General features: G+C 49.3%; 1 protein-coding gene across 2 annotated transcripts; it reads right to left on the bottom strand.

Annotated features, from left to right (window-relative positions):
• Positions 1-549: 549 nt before the first annotated feature.
• On the bottom strand, positions 550-27,568 carry SYNGR3 (synaptogyrin 3). 2 transcript variants are annotated; one of them, XM_085237185.1, is made up of 5 exons: positions 20,768-27,568; positions 12,788-12,886; positions 11,524-11,764; positions 6,122-6,264; positions 550-4,611 (listed from the first exon to the last, which is right to left on the bottom strand). In XM_085237185.1, exons 1-5 carry the CDS (start codon positions 20,864-20,866, stop codon positions 4,402-4,404), a joined length of 792 nt encoding a protein of 263 aa, XP_085093311.1. In that variant the 5' UTR covers positions 20,867-27,568; the 3' UTR covers positions 550-4,401. The 2 variants fall into 2 exon arrangements, with proteins under 2 accessions (XP_085093311.1, XP_085093312.1); XM_085237186.1 differs by lacking the exon at positions 12,788-12,886.
• Between the last annotated feature and the right edge of the window lie 9 nt (positions 27,569-27,577).

Genomic DNA, 27,577 nt, shown 5'->3' with positions numbered 1-27,577 from the left:
TTATGAATAAAACAGAGTGGAACTCGACTTGTCTGCTCTCCCCAGGAAGACAAAGAAGGCTGAAAGGAAGTCTGCAAATGTTACACAGCTTTTAGAGAGAGGAATATTGATTCTACACTTTTACTAATAAATAGACAATGAGCGCAGTTGGTTTAATTCTATTCAACTGCTCTCATGGCTGCAGCAGGCAGAAGGGCAGCAGATGTGAGTGGGGGGAATGGGACAGTGCTGCAGAGGAGAGAGAAAGGGACTGATATCTCCCAGTAAAGAGCAGCCAATGGAAAAAGCAGAGATGCCAGAGCTGTCACTGTTGTAGCATGAACTCAGCAGTGCTGTGCAGCTACCTGCAGTTTGCCCAATGGGAAACTCATCTTAGAAAGTGCCTCACCAAAAAAGCAAGTCAAATCCAACTGCTCACAGACATGGTTAAACTGCAGGAGATGGTGAAAGACGTTGTTGGGGAGATGATTTTACTGAGTATTGGTTAAACAAAACTTCTACCTTGCTAGGAAGAGCTTAAGATGCCGGGAGCAATTTCCAATTAATGTCTTTATTTCAAATCCTTTTCTAATGGGTTTAAAGGATAAGTTCATGCAAAAAAAAAAAAAAAAAAAAGAAAACCAACCCATAATGTGGTTAACTTCAATGCTGAGAAATGCCTGTGTTGTCCCAACAGAGTCTCATAGAGCACATGGATCTGGTAGAATAAATCTCCAGGAAGAAAAGATACTGGCTTGCTCACAGTCTATTCTTTATGCTGAAATTCAGCCCTGACACTACACAGGAGCTGTCAGCACGTGAGGCTGAGGGCAGCCTGGTCAGCTGCCAGATTTCTGAAGGGCTCTACAATGGCTTCTGAGAGCAGCACGGGGCTAGCAGCCAGCAGGGCATGGATTTGCAGCAAAATGCTGGCATGTCTGTAAGGGCTGGTCTGCAGGGTTACAAGGAAAGCAGCTACTGTCCACTGCACCACAGTGAACTTACAGAGAGAAAAAAAGTGGGTGAAAGAAGTATGAAAGAGTGATGGTAAGACAGCCTGAACCTCAAATGAGATACTGCAGGGATCCAATAATTCTGCTGTTACAGCCCATACCTGCACATGCAGTCTGACTGACCCATCATGAAGATGCTATAACAGTTAACAGACAGCACTGGTAACACAGAGCAGACAGCGGGAGCACTGCAGGGCCTTGCAAAGTGCTTGGAAACAGGATGCTGTGCAAGGGGTAGGCATGAGTCATCACGGCCAGGGAGAGGGCTGGTGTCTCACGCTTCCTTAATTAAGGTTTTAATTCAGCAGGGCCTTGTGCTACCAGCCTGGGGGATGAGGAATTACACAGGAGCTGAGCAACAGTCGCCAACAAACCAGGAAATGTTTTTCTTTCAAGGTGGCTGACTGCTGTGTCCAAGGCATGAGTATCTTAGGTGTCGCAGTGCCACCTTAATTACATTTTTTCCCACCCTGATGCAGACTGAGGAATGACTGTGCTGACCTCATCGCTGCTGCCTGCAAAAACTGCACCAAACTGAGGGATGCCTGCCGGCTCCTGCCTGCCCCAGCAGCACCCGGAGCAGGGGGAGGTTTCTCTGGCAGCGTTGGCATAGCCGGACCACAGCCATGGAGCAGCTCCTGCTCTGCCTCATCCCTGCCAGGAAACCCAGGCACCAAAGCCCCTTCCCCTCCTGCTGAGTACAGCACATCCAGGTCCTCACGCACAGCACCAAGCACAATTTAAACATAACAAAGCATTCTGAGGAGAAATGACTGTAATGAGAAGCCGACCTTGAGAAGAACGATGGTGCCTGGTCTGGGGATGAAGCCACAGTTGTGCTGCTGTCCCCATGCCATAGTGGCTGCTCTTGGGTCAGTGACAACGGGGGGTGCGTGGGTGTGTGCATCCATGTCCCACAGCCACGGGTGGGAGGGGTGGAAAGAAAAGAAATGCAATGTAGGCCTGGGGTGCATACATTCAGATGTTGTAATATTCAGCACGTTTACACCACTGATCAGGACACTTCTCGCAGTCAGACAGAACTTTAGTTCTTTACGGTTACAAGGAAACTCTGGAACAGTTATATAGTTAGAAAAAATACAATGTACCGAACAAACATTATCTCACATACAATCAATTTAAACATTTAAATTGATTATAATTTTACTAAAATATTAACACAAGTACTGTTTGTGCTGCTAAAATTTCAGTGTTCCCTCTAAGGAAAATATTGCTACAGTTCTACTGTACCCTGTATTAAAATCTTTTGCCCTTTTATTTTCAGCAAGACTGGCTCTAGAAAAATCACAAGGGTTAGAGAATTAACTTAGTCTTATACTCTACTGGGGTTTGGGTGTCCCCACTCAATGCACAAATTTCTCACTGCTCACCTACCTCAACCAGCACAGGCTGATAGGAGATGCCCCCAGGGCACCTTTCTTGCTTTTTGCATCAGCTCCAGGAGCCTCCTCCATCAGCAGTGCAGCATCCTCCTGCTGCTGCAGGGAGCAGCTATGCTGGAGCGGGGCTGAGCTCTTCCTAATACCAAGTTCAATTCAGAGTGGATGGCAAAAGTACTGGGGGACGTTGTGGAGCTGTCACTGTAAGGAAAAGCTGTAAGGGATGCCAGGTCCCTTTGTCACCATACATGGAGGGCTGGGCTCTGCAGGAAAAAAGTGTCTGAGCTGGGAAATGCCCACACAGCTCCATCGACACTGGGTGCTGCCAGGCAGATCCGGATCCAGGAAAGCCAGTGCTCACTGTAAATGCAAGTTTTAATCTGACCTAAATAGTGGGGTATTCAAGTTATGCATTTTATCACCAATAATGACTGCCTGTGATGAGGTTTGCTGCTTATTAATTAATGCATTTATTTGCAATTTAGCAGCAGAAATGAGCTGTGCTAACGATGATGACAAAAAACTGCTGGATTTTTCTGCTACAAGAACAGCTGGGGCAGTCATTTATCTATTGCTTGTGAGGTCAGAAGGCAACACACAGCTCTGCCAGCAACAACAGTGCAGCGAAGGATCCCTGCAGCCAGGTGAGCCGGGAGGACTCTGCCACAGACAGGCCCACTGCTCAGCCACCGTGCTGTCCTCAGCAGCACCCAGCTCTGCTCACAGCCACTGCACACCCAGCACGTCAGCCGCTGAGCATCTGCTGCACTTTTCAGATTGACTCGGTATTAACAAGGCTGTAATTCTGCTGCTGGAAACCAAACTCAGCCTCCTCCTCAGGCGTTTATCATCCACTCTATTCTCCCGCTATGGGCAAACATGTGCCACATGCACACCCACAACAGACTTCAAAGCCCATCGAGTCCTTTCGGTGCTCGCTTTGAATTCTGCATCACCAGGGACCGCAGTGCAACACACACATGTACACCTGAGGATTTTGCTGCAATTACGACAGATGGTGGCTGCTCCCAGTAGAAAAACACAAGCTACATTCTGCTTCCTAATTGACTTAGAATTTGAGTCACTGAGGCACCCACACCTTTTGTGTTGGCAGCTCTGGGTCTGAGGGTGAGCAAGAGTTCAGTGTTGCCAGTCAGAACTATTTGGAAATTTGCAAACTTCAACAACCCCACAATGAAGTGGAACTGTAACACGCCATATTTTCCATTGATAAAAGCCTATTTCTAATTAGCAGTCAACTATTGCTAAATTCTTTTCCAAAGCAAGTTTTAAACACAACTTTCTGTATCCTAAACCAGAACCGCATGGAAGCATAGAAGCTATTTGGATATTCAACATAAAGCCCAAACTTCTGTGCCCCCATGGCCCCCCGCACCCTGAACTATGTTTGAAACACCCGTTTGGTCGTGGTTTTTTGTACAATAAATATATACAAATAAAAGTAACACAGACATCACTTTTTTCTTTGTAAATTTGGCACTTTTCATGGCCTCTGCTCTCTGTGCTGTACACGAAAGCTCTGCCAGGAGTGGGACTAGCCCAGGGCCAACCACCCCAGCTACAGCCCCCCTCACTGCAATGAGGCCATCTGTGTTAGCTCTGGAAGAACGAGATGAACAACTCATCAGCTACCTTGTTTTCTATCAGGAAAAGGTATTTTTGGCTTTCCCAGGCACTCTGTGGCACCTAGTGCCCAGTGGTGCTAAAACAAGCCTCGAAGAAGGTACCGACTTATCTTCTGCCACATGGAGTAGCGACCTTCTTTCTTCCGACTTAGAGGGAACACTGCTTTTATAAAACCCTTGGACAGGTAAGACAAGAACCAATACCACTGTACAGAATTCACTGCACAACTAGCTAATAGTAAGGAACCCAGCACTGACTTGCCACATTAAGGAAATGGTACTGAATACATTTGCAATCAACCGGTTAACTGTACTGCACCATAGGACTCGGTCTATTTGTACACGGCCGCACGCCCTCCCCCCTCAGTATGCTGGCACTTGGTAACCTTTCGGGTTGGCATCCGAGGTCTCGGTGAACGGGGGACTCTGGTAGGTCTCTGTGCTCTCAATGCCACTGCCAGTGGGGTACCCGGGATACGCAGCATTGGGGTCGGTGGCAAACTGGTCGGTGGCAAAGAGCGACATGTCGGTGCCCAGGCGGTACCGCTGCAGTGCCTTCAGTGCCAGTGCGACCTGCAAGGGACGAAGAGATTTGGGGGGAGAGCCAAGCACCGGGGGTGACTGCTGCCTCCTGCTCCTCCATAGCCATAGAAACCATCGGCCCAGGAGGAGCCAGGTGTGCAGGCATACTGGTGCTGCACCACCGTGCACCGCTGTGCCACAGCGCACCACCTTGCATCAGCACTCTGTGCTTCCCTCTGCCATCCTTTCCCCCTCTCCGTGCCTCCCAAATCACAGAAGAGGCCTCACAGAGATGCTTGCCCTTCAGCCTCCAAACACTGCTCATATTCATGCTGCAAAGCAAAACCTTCCATTGAGACCTACGAGTTCTCCCCATGCAAAACCAAAGCCCACACTGTGTTCAGATCAGGTTCCCGCTGTCATCAAGGAAGTGGCACCATCAAACCAACCACTGCAAGGAGTGGAAGCTGTCCCAGGCCAGTGAAATAGGTCAGTCCTGCAGAGACTCCTTCACCCTTTTCCAGGTTGCAAGTATTCAGGTCACAAATTGTGGGAAATGGAAGCAGCAGAGCTGTGAGAGACCTGCACTCACCTTTATTTCAAGAGGTTTCATTAACAATTCAATTAATTTTTAATTGACAGACTCGGGATAAAAAAACCTGCCCACAGACACCAAGACTGGCACAGCCTTAGCCCCCCTTGTATGCCCCACGGACAACGAGTGCTCCCCTGCTGTACACTTATGGCCCTTTGGCATTTCCTCTGGCCCAACACTGTTTCCCTGGCCCTGGCACCAGGGCAGCGCTAAGCCCAAGAGCTGCAGGCACTGCTGAGCACAGGCTGGGTCTAGCAACTGTCTGCAATGGACCTTATGTATTTGCTGCAGCATTTTGCACCTCTCCTGAGGAAAGCAGCAGAGCAGATAGCCTGGTTTCCCCTAAGGGCTGCCAAAATCCCCCACAGCCCTCTGGGACAGGCTCATCATGGTGTACTCCTGGGGACTCATTTGCTTCAAACCAAACTGCTCCCTGGGGTCTGAAATGAGGGCAGCATGTGGGCAGCAATATGTTTTTGATGGAAATGCAACTTGCTAGTTGCAGGAGAAGGAGAAGTTTGGAAGTTCCCAGGAAGAGGGGACTGGAGCTGGGGCTTCCTGGGTAAGAAACCACAATTTCAGCTCCCTGCAGAGGGAGAAGGACGAACTGCAGATTTCTTCAGTACAGCCCTTCACCACTCACCAGGATTCACTTCCCCAAACTGTGCCCCAGATTCCTCCTTCAGCCCGGTGCTGAGCCCGTAGTAGGTTTCATTTCTCCTCTCCCCAGCCTAGCTCTGAGTTGGGTAGTTTCTGTTGTAATTAAATCTGTACCCTGTGGATAGGCACAAAGCCCAGCTCCGGGGATAAGTATCTGCCCCATGCGGTGCTTGGACCCTCACCATGACAGTGGCAGGCTACACTTGTACCATAATGCCTTGGGTGTAGTGCTGTACCCCTACATAAAGAGCTGCAGGTCTCACAAGTAGGGGTAGGGCCCTTGAAAAGTCCAGAAGCTGAACTCACCCAGACAATGATGGAGAAGAAGGAGAAGGCAATTGCTGCCCGCGCAGCATCTGCTCCTTGCGAAGCCCCTTTGCTCATTGTTGTCCGCTGCCACTGGTTTGCTAGGAAGCAGAAGGCTACAAACCACAGGAAGGACAAGAAACCTGGAGAAGAACAGAGCCAGTCAGTGCTGATACTGCCATCACCTCATCTGCTCCAAGAACCCCAGAGATCTGGGTGTTGATGCACGAACATTGCTATCAAGATATTCAAACAGCAATAGAGGTCCTGGGTGCCTTATCTTGTGGCATGAACCAAACAGAGCTATTTTGAAAGAGGTGGATTTACAATTGCTGAAAAAACAGAACTGGAGGGAACCTGTAGCATCATCTTGTCTGTTGCCTATCTTCAGTTTAGCTCACCTAAACCTTACCTTAATCTTAAGCCTTGCAGGGACAGCACAACCTCTAGACGGGACCTTCTTGCACTTGGTGGGACTGCAGCCTGCTTGCAGACACCAAGGTGCTGCCAGCCCACTCCCCAGCACCCTGCTGTGCTCACCTTTTGTTTTCTAGACACCTGTGGCTTTCAGAACCTTAGGGCTGGGCACTACACAGCAGCTCAGCAGGTGGAGGGGGCTGTGTGCCTCCTCTCAGCCTCACTGCGCTTCAGGGATCAAGCGAAAATGCTCCAGTGATTATTTCTTACTGGAACAAAGGCTGGCTGATCAAGATAGGGCTGCAGCTCCTTTAATTCAATCACCAACCAACAGCATTGCCTGATGTCAGGGAGCTTAGAACAGTCACAAAGCTAGCCACAAGCACACACTGTAACAAGCAGTAACACTTTACAGTGCCATGAAGAGAAGCTGCATAACCTGGAGCCTTCCATGATGCTGTTTTAAGGGCCTCCAGCTTTCTGAGCATCCCCAGCACAAAGCTCCCTGCATTTGCCAATGTGCACACAGAGATCCAGGCCCAGCAGCAGGATGCTGAGCTACAAGCCTCTTCCCAGGGATTATCAGCACATCAGAGTGAGCAGCCACACTGCCAGCCCCGTGGGCATAGCACAGCCTGGCCGCAGGGAGAGGAAAGCTCCCCCTCTTTATCTTACCAGCTCTTAAGTACAATAAAAAAATGCATGCTCATGTCCAAACACTGTGCAAGATTTATAAGGCTTCTTGCCTTTAATTTAGAATTTGTGCCTAACTGCAACTTAGGAAAACACACTCCTTGTTTCCTTTTCTTACACAACTGGACCTGGGGAAGATGCTTTGGACAGCTTAGCCAAGCCAGGCTCTTGATCTGTCCTTACAGCAACACGCCCTCCAGCTAGGATCACCCATAGCTTCCTCTTCCAAATCCCAGACTAACAAAACAGCCTTTTTTTTTTTGCATAAGATGGCTAATGCCTGCTACCAAAGCCACCTCTGTATACACATTTTCACTGTCGAGATGATCCACCTGTCCTCAGTGGTGAACAAGACCTCCCATGCTCACAGAGCAAAATTCAGGAAGAAGTTTCTTGCTTCAAATCCACACATTTCTGGACACAGCGGTATTGGGAAGATGAAAGACCAGAGATGAAATGTGAGAGCAACTCATAGCAGGTTAACTCACAGCATTATTGTGCATGCTCAGGGGCATCCTTCCTGTGGGGCCATCCACAAAGGGACAGTGAGTTTCTTCAGCAGGATTAAGCTCCATCACTGGTTTACAGGGAGAGGAATTGTTTGCAAGGATCTCAGTGCCACAAAGCTGCTGCTGTGCCAGAGCCATGACACAGGGACTCCCCACCGCCTAGTGCTCTAAGCCCCATCTGTCACTGGTATCTTCCAAGGGTTTTCAGGACTTAAAATGACATCATCCACATCTCTGACCGTGCACCGGCTGTTGCAGCTATTGCAGCTAACAACTTCCTCTGCAACAAAGATACTGGAGCTGCTGACCCGCCCAGTGCTGACTGCTGGGGTTGTGATCTTCAGTGGGAAATGCCTGGATGGTGTTGCTCCTGCTGCTGCCCACGTGCACCTCACTGAGGTTTCACAATGCACACAAGCCTCTGTCATCAGAGCTGACATCAGGGCAGCTCTGCTGAGTTCCTGAGAAGAGAACTGGTTCTCTGCAGGCCCTTGGAAAAAGGGGAATGCAGTATTGCTGCCAGTGGACAAGACAGGGTCAGGTATTCAGAGCACCTCCAGAAGTACCGTGCGGTGTTTATGCCATTTGAAAAGCTGACACATGCCTGTGTGTGAGATCAGACTTCCCAGTGAGCTCTAGGAGGAACTATTTTTGTTCTGTACCAGCACCCGTTTCCATTTGTGATCATGTTCACCCTCTGTTAGCACTCCTGTGTGATGAGACTCTATGCCCAACACTGTGACTCATGCCTGAGATCACTGCTGCCTCCTCTCACCTGCACATCCCAGGGTCCAGGCTGTGCTGGTGCCAGCTGGGTCATAGCTTCAGTATATTTCCAGGATCAAGTGGAAATGGGTATTTGGGAGGTGTAGGTTGATATTCATGGATTTTAAGACCCTGAGGAGGGGGTTGATCTGACAGTGGGTTGCTGTGGCCACAAGCACTGCTCCTGACTCCTGGTGGAAACGTGCACAGGAGCAGCTCTGCACCCTCCAGCATACCAGAGAGAAGGAAAATACCAGGAATAGCTGTAAGAGCCAGCAGATAATTATAGTTTTAGGATTGCAGACAACAGAGTGCAAACACCAGGAAATATACATTACAGTCGTAATTACAGCCTGGTTCCAAGCAATGCACATCTACAGGAGCAGCTGTAAGAGCAGATGGAGGATAAAGTTGCAAGTGCCACTGACATAGCACTGTGGCTGTCCTGCTTGTTTGTTGTGGACTCAGGGACTGCAAGAGGCAGAGCCCCCAGTGCCCCGTGGGGCAACCCCACTGTGGGGACAACCTCTGTACTGCAGGCAGCTAATGCTCCTTGTACAGCTGGGGTGGGAGCAGCAAGCTGTCAGTATAAGCCCTCTGACCCACCACTGATCCTCCCTCCTTCAAGTGAAAGGAAGCTGTGGGTTAGCAATTAGACCAACTCCTCCCGTGACCTTCATAGGCAGCAGCTGCCACTTCTGCTTCCGTGCAGCCAGCACCAGGCAATGGGGGAATCCAGGCACTGGGACAAAAGTGACCTTTTCTCTCATCCCACCCACTCACTACTTGATGCTCCTCACCCTCCTATTTCCCAAATGCATTTTCAGCAACGCAGAGATCATGTGCAGAGAAAAAGGATGAAACAGTCACAAGTAGGAGGAAATCAAGAGCCAAGGAGGAAAAGAAGAGGAAGGGTGCAGTGTAGAAGTCCCACAGATAAAGTTACTAGAGATTAATACAGAGGCAGTCAGTGCAAATAACTTGCAGTTTGCTCTCTATCACATATTGGCTCTGAGAATAGAGAGTCCACGGGCTGCAAGCCCCAGGCTGCTTGGGGTCACATGCCAGCAAAACCCTGCATTTGATCTGTGCTGCAAGATCTGCTTCTGGAAGCAACCAACTGCCTGGAGTTTCTGCATGAGTGGGTGTACAGGTTACAACAGTACAGAAGGTTTGGGGCAGCTGTAATTTTAGAAAAACGAAGGCACAGAAATAGGAATGGAATAAGATACAGTGGGCATGAACTCACCCTGAGATCTCCCACTGAAATGTGAAAACTTGCAGCAGAAGGGTGTTTTGCACACCAAGGGCACTAGTAACAGCTCCACATGCACAGCTCTGGCCACTCATGATCAAGAGAGACAAATACAAGCTGAGGTATGAACTGCAGGCATGCGGAAGGGCACAGAGAATCCATCTGGTGTGAGGAGACATGCAGTGAGGCTCTCAATCAGCAAATGAGAGCTCCAAGAAGGAGTTTGATTAAGGTATGAAGCAGGATACATGCTGCAAAAACAGGGTCTGGAGCCAAAGAGCTGGAGGTCCCCTCCATACCCATGTCCCGTGCCGAGACCCTCAATTCAAGCCTGCACAAGCAGCAGGGGAAGGTCACTGGCAGACACTGGCAACCAGTTGAGTAAGAAGTATGCCGCCGCTCACACATCCCTCCCAGCAGCACAACTCGCCTGTACGTGGTTTGCTTTGCAACATGGAAGTGGTTTGCCCGTTTTCTACCAAAAAGCATGCAGAGGGGAAGAACAAGGAAGGAAGAAGGAGCCTTGCAGGTGACACAAAGCACTCGAGAGTAGCACACTCATCCCCTGGTCCCAGTACTAAAGTCAGCACTGGCAGGTCAACTGTATTTGAAATTTGTGGATGGGGAGGATTTGCCAGGACAGAGTCCTGGTGCAGTATTGAAGCCTGTCCCATGAGCAGAGCAATGCCTGTGGGCAGAAGCCCATCTTCTGCAGCTTTCTGCAGAGCCCCATGGCTGTGCATACCAGGTATGACAAGGCCAACAGAGGAACAAGGCAGAGAGGGCCCCATTTCATACAAGCCTGGCAAGGGAGAGCGCAGCTGCTAGAAGGTGAAAATCAGGGAAGGATCACAGCCTCACACCAAGACACACATCCAGGCAGAAGATGGACGTGGACACTCCCCTTCCATTTGAGTTGAAGAGCTGCAGGCAACAAGCCCCACAGAAAGGGCTGTAAATAGCAGCTCACAATGGCTGGGCACCAGAGCTCTAGCACCATGGAAATGAACTTTCCAGCAAGGAGAGGACATTCTTAACTACAGGCAAGCATAGGCAGATGATGATGGATGTTATCATCTGGGAGCAGAGAGTCATCAGCTGTGCTTGTGCTGGATAAATCACCTTCAGACTTTGCTAACACAAGAACCTGGAAATCAAGAACATCAGCTGCAAACTCAGCCAGAAAACTCCCAGAGCAGCCAAGCAGAGGACAGTGTCTCCCAGCGCCACACAGCCCATCAGCTCCTGTTCATTTGGCTGAGTCAAGGGCTTGGGACAGCACAGACAATCCACGTGAGTCCTTGGGAAATCCAGAGCTACTGGCAAACCCCAGCTCTGGAGGCAGTGAGGGATGGCAATGGTGTCTTAGCTCCTGCTGTAGAAGCACACTTCTGCTTTGTGCAGAAACACGTGCACAAAGTGAAAACAGATCCAGATGTAGTGATTTTTGTTAAGAGGCAGAAACAGGAGATGTGACAGGGTAAAATGTGACTGCCAAGCTTTTCTTCCCCGAGTGACCTCGGTGATCCCAGCTTCAGAAGCAACACAGGTGAGCAGGACACCCCACTGACCCCAAACTACCACACATTGGCTTCCCCACTGCTGAACTAGACAACCCATCCTTCTCCCTGAGACACGAGTTGTGCCATGCCCTGAGAGATGAGAGCAGGACTCAAGCACGGAGCTGCAGGCACAGCAATGGCCCTGCACACCCCATGGAACCAGCAGTGTCCATGACAAGCATAGCAAAGCCAAAGTTGTACCTGAAAAGCCCAGGTCCAGCAGGACAGCTCGTTTGCGGTCCTTCACGCTACTGATCTGCTGGAACTGGAGGTCCACAACAAGGAAGAAGATGCATCCAAAGAAGGCAATAATGCCAATGGCAATGCCATAGCTGCAGGCACTCTCATTCTCGTTGAAGATGCAGTGTAGCTCAGGGTCTGTGCCATCCTTGTTCACATAGCACTCGTTCACAATGGAGCCGAACACCACGATGGAAAAGATCTGCAAAAGGAAGGAGAAAACACAACTTGCAGCTGCTTACATTTAACTCTGTTTTCCAACAGCAAAATAATTGGATTCACTCTTGTGAGACTCCACAGCAACATGGCATCTGTTAGATAGATCCCCACACTCAGCTGGCTGGTGGCTCTGTGCGATGGGCTAGTGGGTGGCATCTAGGGCTCCAGTTGCTGTGAGCCTGTTTGTGTTCAGTGGCTTGGCCTGTGGTGTGTTTTAAGAGATGGGAAAGGATGGGAAGAGAAAACTAAACAGATTGGTCAGGTCTCTGAACAGTCTTTCTGCTTGTGCTGCTTTGCACCATCAGACTGCAGTCAATGAACCCCCTTGTGTAACTGCAGAGCAGAGAGAAATGAAATTACAGATAATGGAGATGCTGAATGCACACTGGAGGGTGGATGGGGTGCTTGGGGACACAAGGAGCAGCTCACCTGGGTGCCATGGGAAGGAGGAAGAGGTTACAGTTGTGCTGCCATGCAAACAATGGGGCAATTCAACCCCAAAGCAGAGACTGAAGGATGCAGTGCCTGCATCTGTTATGCAGTGACCCAGTTCCAGCCCTGTAAGGGACAGTAGAGAAGGAGCTCGCTGGTGGCTGCCCCATTCCTGCTGCTGACTGCTGGGACCCATAGCAGAGCTAAGAGTAGGGCCCCAGCCTCCCAGCACACAGCGACGGAGAGAAGCAGCTGCCCCACAGTAGCTTCAACTCCAGCGCCCCAGGGCTTTGCCTCACATCTTGGCTGCAGAAAGGGAGCTGGGTCATAGCTGGGTCATGTGGCTGTGTCCATGAATGCCATTCACAGTGCTGCATGCCTAGATAAGTCCCTTATTCCTCTCCAAAACCAAAGGCAGCAAGCAGAAGCCACAGAACCAGCTGCATTCACTCTTGCAACCTGGGAAGCACTGTGCTGCTGCTTCCATTGCTGGGCTTAAAGTAGCAAGACCTGTGGATGCCCTTGCACCACACTGTGCATCTCTGATCTTGTTACTTGCTGGATCCCTGCATACCTCCTTATCCTGCTGGCTCCCAGGATGCAGCCAGAGGCAACGTATCCAGGCAGAGACCACACAGCTCCTCACTGCTTTCTCTGCAGTCACAGCCCTGTACTGAGACACAAGAGTGAGACAAGCGACAGCCAGATGCAGCAGCTCACAGCCACCTGAGTCCACGGCTCTTGCAGTAACTGCCTGCTGACACTTCACCTTGCTCCCTAGTGCATAGGGGCAGCAGAACCAACAACAAATAAACCATTCAGAAAGCTTCCAGCACACTGCAGTGTAATGCTGTGACAGCACAAGCAATGGCCACGTCTCTCCCCTAGCTACCCTGCAGCATTCCACATGGACAGCCCTTCTCCCTCTCCTCCACACTCTTCCCAGCTGGGGTGAAGTTGGAACAGAGGCAGTTCCAATTGAAGCTACTTGCAAATGCAAATGTCTCATCAGCAAACCTGTCTTAGATCCTCTCCACTAACTCCCCTCTATATTGGAACAACAAAGAAGCACATCTTCAAGAGTGCAAACATATGACAGATTGGTGCAGGGTATTTTCTTTCTCTGTGGGGCGTCATCTGACATAAATGATGAGCAGAAGCAGTGCTAACAGTCCCTAGAGAACATCCTGCCTTAGGTGTGTAAGCAGCTAGCAGAGCACCTGCCCCACGCTCACTCCCAGTTCCATAAACCCATGAGCAGGACAACCAAGGACAGAGTTCATCTTTAAACTGTCAGCTAGGAGCTCACTCCTCTTGCACTTGCAAGTTAGCTCACTGCTGGGCCATGTTGGATGATGGAGATGCTCTAGGACCTGTCTGTCAATTGAGCAGGCATCCCTACTTTCCTTCCAAGCATCCCTTCATCTTCAAATTTAACCAAGGCCTGGGGTTCTTTCCCCAATCCTCTCAGCCCCAAGCACCACCACAAGCTCACTGCTAATGTGAGTCACTGCCTGCAATCACACCCAGCTTCTCGCTGTCTCACCGTGATGGCCACATCATCATGTAAAGAACAACAGGGCTGCATTATAAGAAGAAAGCAACAAACAACAACAAACAGCAATAATAATTTTCCCAGAGCTTTGGCAGCAGCTGTAATATCAGCAGTTGTAAAAATCTGTTCATAAATAATGCAAAATTGTTATTTACTATCAGAAATAGCAGCAGCATTTATAAAACAGGCCCTGGAATAAATGATGTGATTCTGGAAAACATGAATAATTGAGAACCTCTGATTCCACTGGATTATTTCTCTGGCAGGCCAGTGAACTTGCACTTAGCTTCTCAGATAAGTGTTTTACTAAATCCTCCCAGGATTAGCAACCTGCCTTACTTCTTGGTGCTTTCAAATGCCTCCCGTGCTCACAGCCTGGCTGGGTGATGCAGTACCACGGTTGCCCACAGAGTTGGTGCTGCTCCTGGGGAAAAGCAAAACCTATGGTGAGCAGAGCACATCAACAGGATCATGGCTGGAAGGCAGGATCAGATACCCAGGTCTATAAAGGAGGATGCCCAAAGAGCAATCATGGAGGAGCACAAAAAACAAAAGGTGCCCGTAATGCACACAGCACACCTGAGACCAATGCAAGTGTCACCAGAGATGGTACTTGCAGATATCCTACTGCTTAGCTTTAAATTCCACTGAGTTTTGCTCTGTTCAGTGCAGAGAATTGCACTTGTCTTGCAGCTGGGGCATCCCACAGAAAGGGGCTGAGAGGCGAGACAGCCACAGGATGCACAGCCCAGCCCAGCAACAGTGAGTGGATGTGTTTGATGGAGGTACTCAAACCATCATGCTGACTGAAGAACGCCTGTCAAAACAAGCTTGTCAGTGAGAACAAGTCTTTCCATGTTTTTTTCTCCCTCTCCTCATGATTGATATTAATTTTCTTAAAAAACAAAACAAAACAACTGGTGCTGGTAATTCTCATTTTAATGCGAATAGACTTGGTGTTGTTTTACTATGTGTAGGTTAAAAGAAAGTTGAGGAAACGGGTGTAGATGGGGGAAAAGTAAAACCCACAGGATTTTTTTAAGTTCATGAAAAACAAGTGCCAGTCCCTAACTACCTCCACAGCCCTCGCTTGCTCAAGCTCTCAACCTGGGAGAGAAAAGGTCAGACTCTCCACAAGTGGCTGGAGAACCACTCTGGTTAGGAGGATGCAAGAAGAGCTGTACACACTGCAACACAGATGAGCTGCTTGTGCAAATGCAGAGCTGTCCAGTATCCCCGAGCAAGAAGGAACACTGCCAGGCAGCAAGCTCTTCTGTAGCACGGGACAAAGGGGTGTGAGTACAGCAACCTATGATGGGGTTTGAGCACAGACCATGACTCTGGAAAACAACTGCTACACAGATGAAACCAGAGGGCTTTGAGCATCGCCCTATGACCAGAGCTCCAGTGGTGCACCCCAGGGGCTTTGGGACAGACAGGTTGGTGGGCAGCACACTGCTGAATGACAACTAGCTTTCTTCTAAAGAAGAGAAGGAGCAGCCTGCTGCAGGGCTTGCTCACACCAGGTTTTTGCCGTCTGGATACGGGTGGCTGGCCAGGCTGCCCTGGCTTGAGTCTGCCATCACACTTTGCAGATATACATTCCCTCCTGCAGCATGAGTCTGCCGGACCTCAGACCTGCAGGTATTCTATCCACACTGCTTTCAGCCTTCTGTCACCCAGGCACCTGAAATGTGCATATGGAGTTCTGACAATCTAAGCACAATCATCACAAGGAAAACAAAAAGCAAGAAACGCGAGAGCATGAGCTGAAAGCACCAGTGTGTGAGCTGTCAGCCATTTTAAGGTAAGATGTTTCCAGTGTCGATGCACTGTGCTTCAATCGGGGGCCTATGAAAAAACACTGCCAGAAGGTGTGGGGTTGTAGGAGACTACAGAACCTTGCTTTGATTACACACACAAGCAACTGCTAATGTCAACATCAAGGGAATTTAACGCATGGAGAACAATGATCTACCCCTAATTCGCTCTGCAGTAGCTCTCAGTCAATGGTGATAGGCACAACCCAGATGGACAGAGCCAGCACCAACATCAGGGCGAGCCCTTGTCAGATGCTGCCTTCTCCAGCCCCCTCTGCTACTTGAACCATCCCTGAGTGAGGATAGGCAGCAAACAAGAAGGAAAAATTACTGAGGTCAGACACACAGGCCACATCCTGCCCAGCACTGGGCATTTTAGCTCCCATTGGGCCCTGGGCTGGAGCTGCCCTGTACCACAAGGACACCCTGCTTGGATCTGGGCTGCACCCGAGTGCTTCACACCCTCCAAGCTCAAATTCTGGGGGAATCTGGTCCCCTGTCCTCTCCATTTCCTTACAGCTGTCAGTAACAGCAAAGTTTTCAGCACGCAGCTGCATAATTTACTGGGGTGCGTGAAGGCCAAGAACCACCCTAAGCGCTGCCAGATCACCCTTGAGGACTGAGGATGTGACCACAAAGGAAAGACCTGAGGCAGTTTCTGGCACAGAACCGGATGGCGTGATGCTGACCCTAATAAGGTTATGGACATGTCTAATGAGCTAATCAGACTGTGAAGGATACATGTTGACGACCACATGACTGCTTTTCACTGAATTACTTTTTCTAATGCGGCAAAACATGTTGGTTGAAACACAGCATCTATTCAAAGTTCCTGGTCTAGTGGCACAATCTGAGCATACATCAAACTGACAGCGTTTGGAATAAGTGATGACAGGAAAACGGAAATTCAGCCGCATTTTAAGCTCAGATGTGGTAAAACTTCTGTATAATTTCATTAACAAAAATCTAAAGCTTAAGTTCAGCCTTTAATATCTACAGCACACAGAAAAGGAAAATTAAGACCGAAATCTGGTGACCTTACTGAAAGCAGTCAGTGCTAGACAAAGCCCAGGGCAGCCAAGATCACGGCACTGACTGAGCATTGCCACAAGCTCCTGAGGCACAGCCCAGCCCTGCAGCCCCTCTCTGAGAGCCACAAGCCCTCCTTGCTGGGGGAGACCCTGCAGCTGGGCAGAGGTTCCTCAGGAAGGCAGGAGGGACACTGTGCCCAGGGTGCAGCGCAGTGACCACTCCTTGCTCTTCTGCTGCAGTTTGGCTCCTCTGCTCTTAAGCTGTTCTTTTTTTTCCTGCTAAAAACAAACACAGCCTATACAATGAGCACACAGCAGGCAGCACCTTTCACCCTGCCAAAGAAACCAAACAAACCTGAAAAAGGGCAGAAAGGGCCCACTGCCCACTCCAAGAACGAATCTCCTACCCATAACACATCCATCCCAGTTCTTACCCAACTCATCCCTCAGCAAAGCACACCTATCTCACTGAAAGATAATGATTTACCATATTATGGACTAATACACAGCTCAGTGAAAAGTCAGCACATAAAGACTTCTCCTGGATCTGAGCCAAAGTATTCTCTGGTCCTATAAATTCACTACCTCATATCAAAGGTTATGGGGATTTCCACTTGCTAAGCCCATGGCTAGGCAATCAGTTTTGGCTGCTGTTGTCCCATCCTCAAATAAAGGTTATGCTCTTACAGGCAAGGAAAGCCCAAACAAAATGCTGGGCTCAATGAACTAACACTGGACAGGAACAGCTCCCAGCCAACAGGTGATGAACTACACTCCCATTCAGCTTTAGGAAACCAGAAAGGCTCCAGGCAGGGCAGGACAGGAACCAGCCATAGGCAGTGCTGTACCATGGCACACACCCTGGGGTCAGTGCAGCAACTCTGAGTCACACCAAAGTCACTGTAAGGAAATGCTTGAAGGAAGCCCTTGAAGCTGTAGGAAACTTGCAGAAATCCAGCATGGCAGAAGAAACCCCAAAGCACACATGCTGAGGCTGCCAGCTCTAGGGCTGAAAGCTGACATGTCAAGGAAAAAGGCTTTTAGTGTTGCTTTTATTGAAATTCATACCAATTACTAAAAACATTTACTTTAATAGCATATTTACCATAACTGCTTTTAGAAGTCAAATTTAAAGATGCATTAAGCAAACAATTCCCCTTAAAAGCTGCATGGCTGCTTAGAAGCACATACAGCCATGGCACGACAGAGAGGGGAGCTTGTGGTTCTGCAGGCAGGACTTCGTGAGCACCAACTTTGTTTTGTTGTGCAAAAAATGCCCGAAAAGGAAACCACATCTTCTTCTGACAAACTGCATCAGACACAGGGGGAAGAGATGAATGAGGAACTGTTAAATGGTTCTTTCCAGCTTTTGGTTTTACAGCTTATGCCAGGATACGTTTTTTTCCTTTCAGATGTTCAGAATTGCAGAGTATGGAGAGGTCACAGTGTGAGGTAGGATCAGGAATCCCCTTTCACCAAAACTTACATTTGGGAATTTCTAACCCAAAGTCACCATTCACCCACAGGTCCCTCAGATGTTTGTAAGCACCAGAGCTGAACCCACAGCCCCAAAGCAACAGCTGGAGCTGCAGAATGGAGCTGTGTCCTGCTTGGCAATGACAGGTTGTGAAACCCCATAAGCAGGCAGCAGCCAGTGGGTTGACTGGCTGCCCAAAGCGAGGGTCTCCACTGCTCACATCCCATTTGAACCAGCGCATCTCAAAGGGCCACCAAGGCAGCTCTCTCCTCCAAAAGAAACACTATCCAGATGGACCTGGACTGGTTTGAAACATGGGCCCATAAGAACTAAATGAGGTACAACAAGGCCCAGTGTGAAGTACCGCACTTGGGGCAAAAAGTGGGGCTGTTGGAGCAGGGCCTGCGGAGGGCACGGGGATGCTTAGAGGACTGGAGCATCTCTGCTGCGAGGACATGCTGCAGGAGCTGGGAGTGTTCAGCTTGGAGAAGAAAAGGCTGGGGTGGCTTTATGGTCCTTTCCAACCCAACCATTCTGCGATTCTATAATGGCAGCAAGGATTAAGCCTCCAAGGTTTGCTCCTACAACACAGGTTAAATGTGCTTAAAAAGATGCGACAACAAGCAATAAGAAGGGGAATCGCACGGAAAAAAAAAATGCCCCCACACCTACATCCAGCTCAAGGGGTTTCTGAACAAGCCCAGAGGCTGTGGCTATGCAAAGCAAAGGTGGAGGTTGTGAAGCAAGCAATGGAGCGTTGCAGTGGCTGTGGGGTTGTGCCACACACCCCAGCCTGGCAAAGGGAAGCTTCAGTGTGGAACAGAAAGGCAGCAAGATCTTAGACAGATGCTGCTTTGTAGTGCATCGCCTGCCGCCTCCATCCAAGCTCTCCATCTTAAAACAGGCTGTGGGTTCGATCTGGCACGGGCAGTAAAGCTAAAAAGAGCCTGGGCACACTTTGCTTTGCAAAAGCTGCAAGAAGTAACAGCAGCCATGCATCAGGCGGAATGGAAACTGGCCTCAAGCACCCAGCTCACACCAACCACATCCCTGCTCGTGCTGGAGGGCAGCCAGTGGCACACAGTTGGGTCACAACATCACAGCATAGGACTCCACACCCCTGTGCTGCATCTGCAAGGGAGGGGGTCCACAACAGATCTTCCAGCAGAAGTGAAACAGGGGAAGCATCCACATGGCTTCAACGTGTACTTTCTAGGCCTTATTGAATCTGACTGCACGTTGCAAACCCTGTGCATGTCATGCTCATGAAAGCCAATGGGCCCCTCCACCTGCTTAGAGTTGACCCATTCTGTAGTTGTACACGCTCAGTTTTCTGAACCCAGACCTACAAAACAAATGACTTCTCTACTGAACAGCCAACAAGTACACACATAGATATCTTCTAAACTGGGATTTTTAGTTCATCTCCTATATGCTGTTCCTGTTGCCCGTAAGTCCAAGGAAGATGAGCTCGCTGGCTGGGTGCTGGCCGATCTTTTTAAAGGGAACCCAACTCAACACCTGTTGGCCACTGATTTATCTGACCATGCCCAAACCAACATGTTGCCAATGATTTGCCATGTGGAGGATGCCACTGGATCCCAACCAAGTCCTCCAGATTGAAATGATATTTCTTGGAAATGCCTGCCAGCAGGAGCCTCACAAACCCTGCCCCACACCTGGGTGCTCCATATCCATAACCTCCACTTTCCTCCACTAATGGAGCAAAGGCTTTCTCAAAGCCCTGGCAAGTTCACTGGCTCCAATCCAGCCAAACAATCAAGCATGCAGTTGAACTTTGGGCATGTGATTGCCACTGGAACTGCTCATGTGCTTGAAGATAAGCGCATGCTCCCATGTTATGCTGCTCAGGCACCCCAAGGTTCCCCTGCACAGCGTGATGACAGCTGGACAGGCAGCCCCTTCCCTCAACACCTCTCCTTCCCTTGCTGCAAGTATGTGGCACTGCTGAAGGTGACACAGAGCCAGCAGCCATGGCCTCCATGCACGAGTGAGGATGAGCCTCCAGGGCCCAGCTTTGAGAACCAGAGCCTGCAGGAGCAGGGCTGAGACTCCATGCTGGGGACTTTGGGCATTGCAGAGCTCTACAGCCATGCACGCTTTTAGATCGTAGCAGGTGAGAGCCGAGCACTGCAGCCTGGCAGCGCAGCTCTCTGGCTGCTTATTCATGGAGCAGCTACGGGCAAAGACTTCACGGAGTGGCTGCAGCACAGATCCCACCTCTTGTTCTCCCCTGCACGGCAGAACTCACCTATGGGAAAGGACCAGCAAATATGACATCCATTTGGATGAATAGGGGGAGCTGGGCAGGGCTGGCTGTAAGATTTCATCTCTCTTACACACGCAAACAGAGAGCACAGATAGGAAGAAAATGTCCTCTACTTCTGTGCTGCATCCTGCTCTCTCACGCTCAAGCACCAGGGATAAAACCACTGCAGGGCTACGGCATCGGCCACCCGCTGCACCGTGCTCGTCCCCTCGGAACTTCCCACGGGAGCCAGCGGCCAGAGCGCTGCCCGCTGCCTGCACGCCGCACGGGCACCGCGCACCGCACGCACAATACCCGGGCACTGCAGACCGCACGGGCACCGCACGCGGCAATGGGCACCGCTCTGCGCCCGGCCACCGCACGCTGCCCGCCCCGCCTTACCCAAGCCGTCGCCCGGAGGATGGTTTGCGGCTGCTTAAGGAAATCCAGAGGATCGACGGCGCCGCCGGCCCGGCCCGCTCCGAAGGACGCCCCTTCCATCTTCCCCCACCGCCCGCTCCGCTCCGCTCCGGCGCCGCTCCGAGCCGAGCCGCGCGCGCTCCCCGCGCCGGCCGCGCGCCTTTCGCGTGGGTTCGTCCGCAGCGCCGCGCGCGGGCAGCGGGAAGAAGCAGCCGAGGGGTGGGGGGGCGGCAGCAGGTGCACGCGCCCGGCGTGCCGCTCACCGCAACGCGACCGCCTCCCATCGCGGGAGCCGAGCTCGGCGAGCGGTGCGGGCGCTGCGTGCCATCGGCACGGGCACCGCGCTGCAGACGGGAACACCGCGCAGTGACCTCAAAAGGCATCAATGGCCACGAGCATCGTGCCACAGCCAGGGACATCATGCCATGCCCATGAGCAGCATACTACAGCTAGAGACAGCATGCAATGGCCATGAGCACCATGCAACAGCCAGGAACACGATGCAATGACCAGATGCACCATACTACAGCTAGAGACAGCATGCAATGCCCATGAGCATCATACTACAGCCCAGGCCACCATGTAATGCCCATGGGCACCATGCAATGATTAAAAACATTGTACTGCAGCCAAGAGACACCACGCAATGGCTGTAAGCATGACACTACAGCCAGGGAGATCATGCAATGACCATGAGCACTGTGCAATGACTGTGAACACCAAGTTACAGACAGGAACGCCGTGCAGTGGCCACAGGCACCATGCTGCAGCCATGGGCATCGTGCTACAGCCATGATGAAAACACTACAATCAGGGACATCGTGCTGTAACTTGGGACATCATGCTGCAGCCATCATCACTGAGCGATAGCCATGCACAGCGCTACAGCTGAGGAACATGTGCTGCTGCTGCTGGAGTCCCCATGCTGCAGCTGCAGCCGCTGTGCTGTGGCTGAGGCCACCTCGCTGAACATGGCCAGCCTGCTGCAGCAACCACACTGCAGCTGGAACACCTTGCTACAGCTATGGTCACCACGCAGAGGTGAGGTCTATAGCCAGAGCAACCCGTGCTGCTGGAGCAGAGGTGCCGTGACTCCAAGCACAAATGGAGACAGATCACTACACAGACCTTGTGCAAGAGGTAGGAAGCAAAGAGTGATGGAGATGGAGCTCCCACTTTGCTTGAGCGGGAAGGGAGGCAACCAGAGCTGTGGGACAGGAAGAGGCCAAGAACTATCCCTTCCCCAGAGAAAAGACAAAGGAGAGAAAGGACAAGAAGCTTACTGAGGGAAACCCTTAATTAGTACAAGGGGAGTTTCTCCTACAGCTCCAGGACCCGGCTCCTTAGCTTTCTTAGCACCGTGACGATGATCCTGGTTCCATAGATACCGATACCATGACAACTCTGACATCATCTCTGCTTCGGACAGGAACTGCAGGGAAGGTGCAGGGAGCAGCACGCATGCACGGCTGGCACTCAGCAGGCCTGCAGCAAAGCTGGGGGCTGCAGGGGCTCCATCACCACCTCCCTCAGACCTGTGCAGCTCAATGTCCCTGCAGGAGGACCTGTGCTGTTGCTGCTGGATCACATGGGGGTATGGGTGGAGCAGGAGTGCTAATCCCTTATTGTGCAAAATACTGCAAAAAGCAGAGGATTGCCTCACGCTGGGCCACATCTCCAGCTCACTGGAGCCTCTTACACGTTTGTGAGTCTGTTCTTTCTGGCTTTTGGGATCTGGGTTTATTTCTGATTCTCAGTAGGAAAAGCATGATTCAGCCTTTCATTCTTCAATGTCACCAGCTCAGTACAATTCCCATTTTACTACATGAAAAAGAAGAAAATGCCACATTGGGACCTTCCGCTTTCCTCCCGTGGAAAGCAGTCCTATGGGCCTGGCCAGGGCTTTCATCCCTGCACCAAGAGCATCACCTGAATTGCAGGTTAAGCACTAAGAAAACATTCATCTAAAGGGTTATCACAGGCAAGATTTTCAAACAGCTTCAAAAGTTTACAAGCAGCTGTTCCAGTAACCTCAAAAATCATTTTGATGCTTTGAGAAAAAGTCATCTTGTCTCTGTTAGCCCAGGGTAACAGCACTGCTCCCAGCTGGGCCATCAGGGCATGTTTTGGACAACACAAAGAACAAGACCAGGGTACTGCCTGAATCTGTTTAGTAGCCATCTCTAGTCTGCATGTAAACTGTATTTCTATTTCACTTCCTCTTGCTGCAAATAAGCTCACAGGTACAGCAAGACAGCAGCAATAGGCAAAGATCTTGAACATTTTCCTCATCAAATGGGGAAAGTGTGTTTGGAAATGCACTTCCCAGAGCATTTATTCAGCTTTCACAAGCTGTCTGCATTTACTGTTCCCCCCAGATTTCAGTGACAAGGAGGAAATGGAGCAGCAAGCAGACAGGTGCCTGAGATCTGCACGTTTTGCACCACTGAACTTGTGTAAAATGAAAACAAGGGTTTGCCTCATGCTGCCTATAATCACAGCAACTTCCTAATCTTTGCCACCAATGCACACACAGACACACACAAGAAAAAAGTTTGTTTTTCATGTGGGGTAAGTACCCGGACACAATGACTCTGAGGAAACAAGATGAGGGCCACCTCCTTCCAAACCCATTCAAATCAGCTCTGCCCACTCAGTGAAGGGCTGGTTTCAGCCAGCTCCACAGAAGTAAGAATGGCAACGCCTTGTTCAAGGGTGTATGACTGAACATAACCAGTGTATGAAAGCTTACCACCTTGTCAGTTGAATGACCATAAGCTATGCTAGCACCATTCTGTGATGCAGAACATTATTTGCAAAAGTTTCCCAGCAGACTGCTGAGGTTAATGCATCCTGCTCCACACTGTGAGTGCTGCCACACCTGGGGATCTGGTCAGAGGGAGTCTGGTCATGGACAAGAAAAGTTAACACAAGTTCTTCCAGCAAGACAGATCAGATTTCCTCTGTGGTGGAGGGGAGCAGTGGAATGCCCCACTGCTACTGCAAATGAAACAACTGGTTGGCCTCAGTTACTACTTCTATAACCCCAAAGAATAATACTGATGTGAAACTGCCCAGCCCACAGAATAGCTCTGACAATGTATTTATAGCGAAGCTGCTTCAGCCCAGCAATTCAAATGAAAGCAAGCACTCTGCAGCAGCAGCATGGCCTGAGGGAGAAAGGCAGGCTTCAGCCGTGGTTTACAGCCCATTGATTTCAGCAGTTCCATGAGGCCTGATGTCTTTTATACAGGCTCAGGTGGTAAAAGAGCTTGCCCTTTACACTGCTTGAACAGCATGCTAGAAGCAGTCCTTTTGATATGTGTTCATTTACTTCTTACTCTGAAATGCTTTGCATTACATTCATTAGAGTTTGGCTAACACTGCTTTCGGCCATTAGTCTTTAGAAAACAGGATAGCTGATGGAATTATTTTTGAGAGGTGCTTAGAAATTCAGGATCCAGTAACAGAGAGAATGGACGTCCTGATCATCGATATCTTAGAACTGCATCCCTAGAAACCTACTTTCTGCCCTGCACTCTAAGAGATCAAAAAATATCTAGAAGATCCCTTATTAGATGGTTACTCACCCACTTCTGAAATGCAGCCATTTCTCAGGTGGGATTCAGCACTTACCATGCAAGTATAAACAAAAGATAAATATGCTACAAAAAAATGCAGAAAGCTTTACTCACTGAAGTCACCAGGGGAAGATGTGGGTAGCAGAGTTCAATTAATCAAGATGGCATTTGTTTAGAAGAGATGTCAGAACTAGCGTAAAAAATGAACCAGGTTTCCAAATGCTTTCAGTGGTGAAGCTGCAGGCTTGATATCTTATCTGCTAAACTTCTTTGTTTCTTCTCAAAATATTTCAAAGCACAAAAAGTTTGGGGCTTTCTGCAAATCAGTAATCTAATCTGATTCAGTGCCTGGGCTGAACTCTGCTATGCGATAGCACAGAAACAAACTGGGAAGAGAGAGGCACGAGGGAAATCAGATCCCTAGCTGTTTTCCAAACTGACTTCATTAGGACCACAACAAGTGGCCACACTGTGTAGGTCTTGGTCAAAAAAGCTGACTTCGTTGCTCGTATTCTGCAACCTGCACAGTGCTGTTACAGCTAAGGAGGTATGATAATGAGAGCAGAGCTGACAGCTACAAGGACATGGGGCAGCCTCTGAACAGCTCAAGCTGTGCTCTGACATGCACAGCTTCTGCAGTTCTCATTTGAGTTACATTAAACTCTGTGTTCAAAAGAGCTCTCTCATCTCAAGTATTTTGTTATCATTGTTTCTACCTGTGTTATACTGCAATCCACAGTGCAAGTTCTGAGCAAAAAAAGGGCTAGAACATTTGCACAGTGAACATGGCACTTTAATGACTCGCCAAAAATAAGAAATGCCTTCTTGCTTAACACAGCAAATATCAAATAGGGTCCTTGGATTTCAAAGAAAGATGTAACCCAACATAAAGAAGATCTGTGGGACAGATTGAGATGACAGTGAATAATCTGGGACCCAGGATTCTGCAGTGCAAACACTTCAAAATAGCCTCCCTCAAAGAGACTGCCATCTAAATACAAAACACACGCAAAGGCTGGTGAAACTGCTATTTTTATCCCCATTTTGCAGAAGTTGAAGTGTGGCCACAGAAGACAAAGTGACTTACCTGGAATCTAGCAAGAAGCTTACGGTTAGGAAAGAATTCAACTTTTGATACTGCAGCCACATGCTCTGCCCACATGGACCTTGTCTCATCTATCTCACCTTTTACCCCACCTAAGAAGCATCACATGAAGCACAGTCTCAGTAGCCACTATTCACACACTGTGAGCTATGTGTCAGTGACAGAAGAAGCAGGGAAAGCCTGGCTTTGCCTGACCAAACTTTGTGTGGAAAGTCCCCACCAAGCACCAGGACTTAAGAACTAAAGCTTGGCGTTCTGGGTAAAACAGAAGCTTTGAGAGAATTTGTGAGATTGCTATCTGGTGTCTACAGTGGGAAAGACAGTAATTCAACTCAGCTGTTCCCTTTCTTTCTGAGGGCTGGCCACAGCTGAAGTTATTTGCCCACAACTCATGCAATTAGAGAAGAGATATTGCACGTATTACAGAGCAACTGAAGTCATCAAAATCTCCACCCACAGACCCAGAGACTGAAGCAGCTTGCTGTTCTAAAGAAGTGGAAGAAAGAAATGGGAAAAGTCAACTAAATACACACTTTGTTGCCCTCTACTGTTTACATGGTTAACATACAAAGCAAATTTTCTCTGTAGTTAACACAAATCTGAGAAGAACGCTGTAACAGATGACAGAAGCCAAGATGCATGATGGTATGTAATATTTGGGAGAAAAAAATCTTGGGCTAGGAAGAGACTTCTGCAATAGGAGCGCTCTGAAGAAAACCCAACAGCCTGCACAAGGACAAAGCATAGAGACAGAGGGCACCTTTCAGCAGCAAGCAATGAAGCAAGGTCACAGTAAACAGGAGCAGAACTCAAGAGGCCTGAATGCCAGCGTTGCTGTCTAGACAGTGCTGGATGCTGTGAGTCCATCAGCGCAATTCTCAGGGCTGGATTAGCCTTCATTAGCCTTGACCATGAATTCATTGTGCATTTATATGAACACCTGAGCTGGCAAGAAAGTAGCATGGTGGTTATATACACTTCCTCCCAACATGTGCCAAGGCAGGCCAGTGCTCCAGCTGACTCCAGTGCTCCAGCTGACTCCAGTGCTCCAGCTGACTCCAGTGCTGACAGTCCTGTCTGTTCTAGCTGATGGCTACCTTATGTGCTATAGGTTTTGCTTTCCTTCTTTTACCTCCATTCTTCTATTAATAAGAGTTGACTTTACACAAACTTACTGGCAGTTTCTACTGAAGTGCTTATTCCTGACTATGCAAAATACTGAGCTGTTCCTCTCCATCACTCAGACAAAAAGCCTGAACTGCAATTCGTAGAATGGGAAAAAAAAAAAAACAACAACAAAAAAACAATGCTGAAAGAGAGGGGAGCAAGAGGGAGAGCAAACTCCTTACCTTCTCCAAGTCTGTAAAACTGCAACAGAAAGAAATAACACCACAACCTGTAGCAGGCTGCAGAGACCTGCACTCAGAGCCACTCCAGAGAATCTTAATGCAAGGTGGAGACTGCATACACCCAACACACTGCAAAGGAACAGCTAATCCCTGAAAAAATGTTGAAGGCATAGCGCTACTTCCGTCAACATTTGCACTTGCCACTTGCTCAAGTAAATCTGTTTCCCATTCATGAAGACAATCCCCTCGTGGCTCCCTGCTCTTTGCTTTTAGAGGAGAGAGAAGTCAGTTATGAATGGAAACAGTCCATGAAAACATCAAGTCCTTTGTGAAGCTGAAAGATTATCTAGGTGCCAATTACATAGCAGCAGTGACCGAGCAAAGTCTCACAACCTCTCCTTAAGCATCACTTGCTGACTGCACTTTTCTTGCAAGGGTTCCTCATACTGATAGGAAGCAGCTTCCCCTCACTGTCTCTGCGTGGCTGTGGAGTGAATTTGCAGTTAAAAGACTTCGCCCTCCAGTGGATGACACCCTCAACTGCCATCTTGCTCAAATGCAGCAAGATTTAAGCTACTACAACTATAATGCTATCTTCATTGCTGTTAAAATCATATCACAAAAACTATTCCACCGGTCCACAGATAAAAAAAAAAACACCTCTAAACAAGCAGGCAAGGACCTGGTCTGCAAAATCACTGCTGGTTTTTTTTTTTACAGCTTCGTGGTTTAAAGAGCATTGCCTGATCTCAGAAGC

Source organism: Meleagris gallopavo, chromosome 16, assembly GCF_905368555.1.
Source record: "Meleagris gallopavo chromosome 16, MGAL_WU_HG_1.1, whole genome shotgun sequence".
NCBI classification, from domain to species: Eukaryota; Metazoa; Chordata; class Aves; order Galliformes; family Phasianidae; genus Meleagris; species Meleagris gallopavo.
Note: the sequence above shows the minus strand (reverse complement) of the source record. Positions and strands in the feature narration are given on the sequence as shown.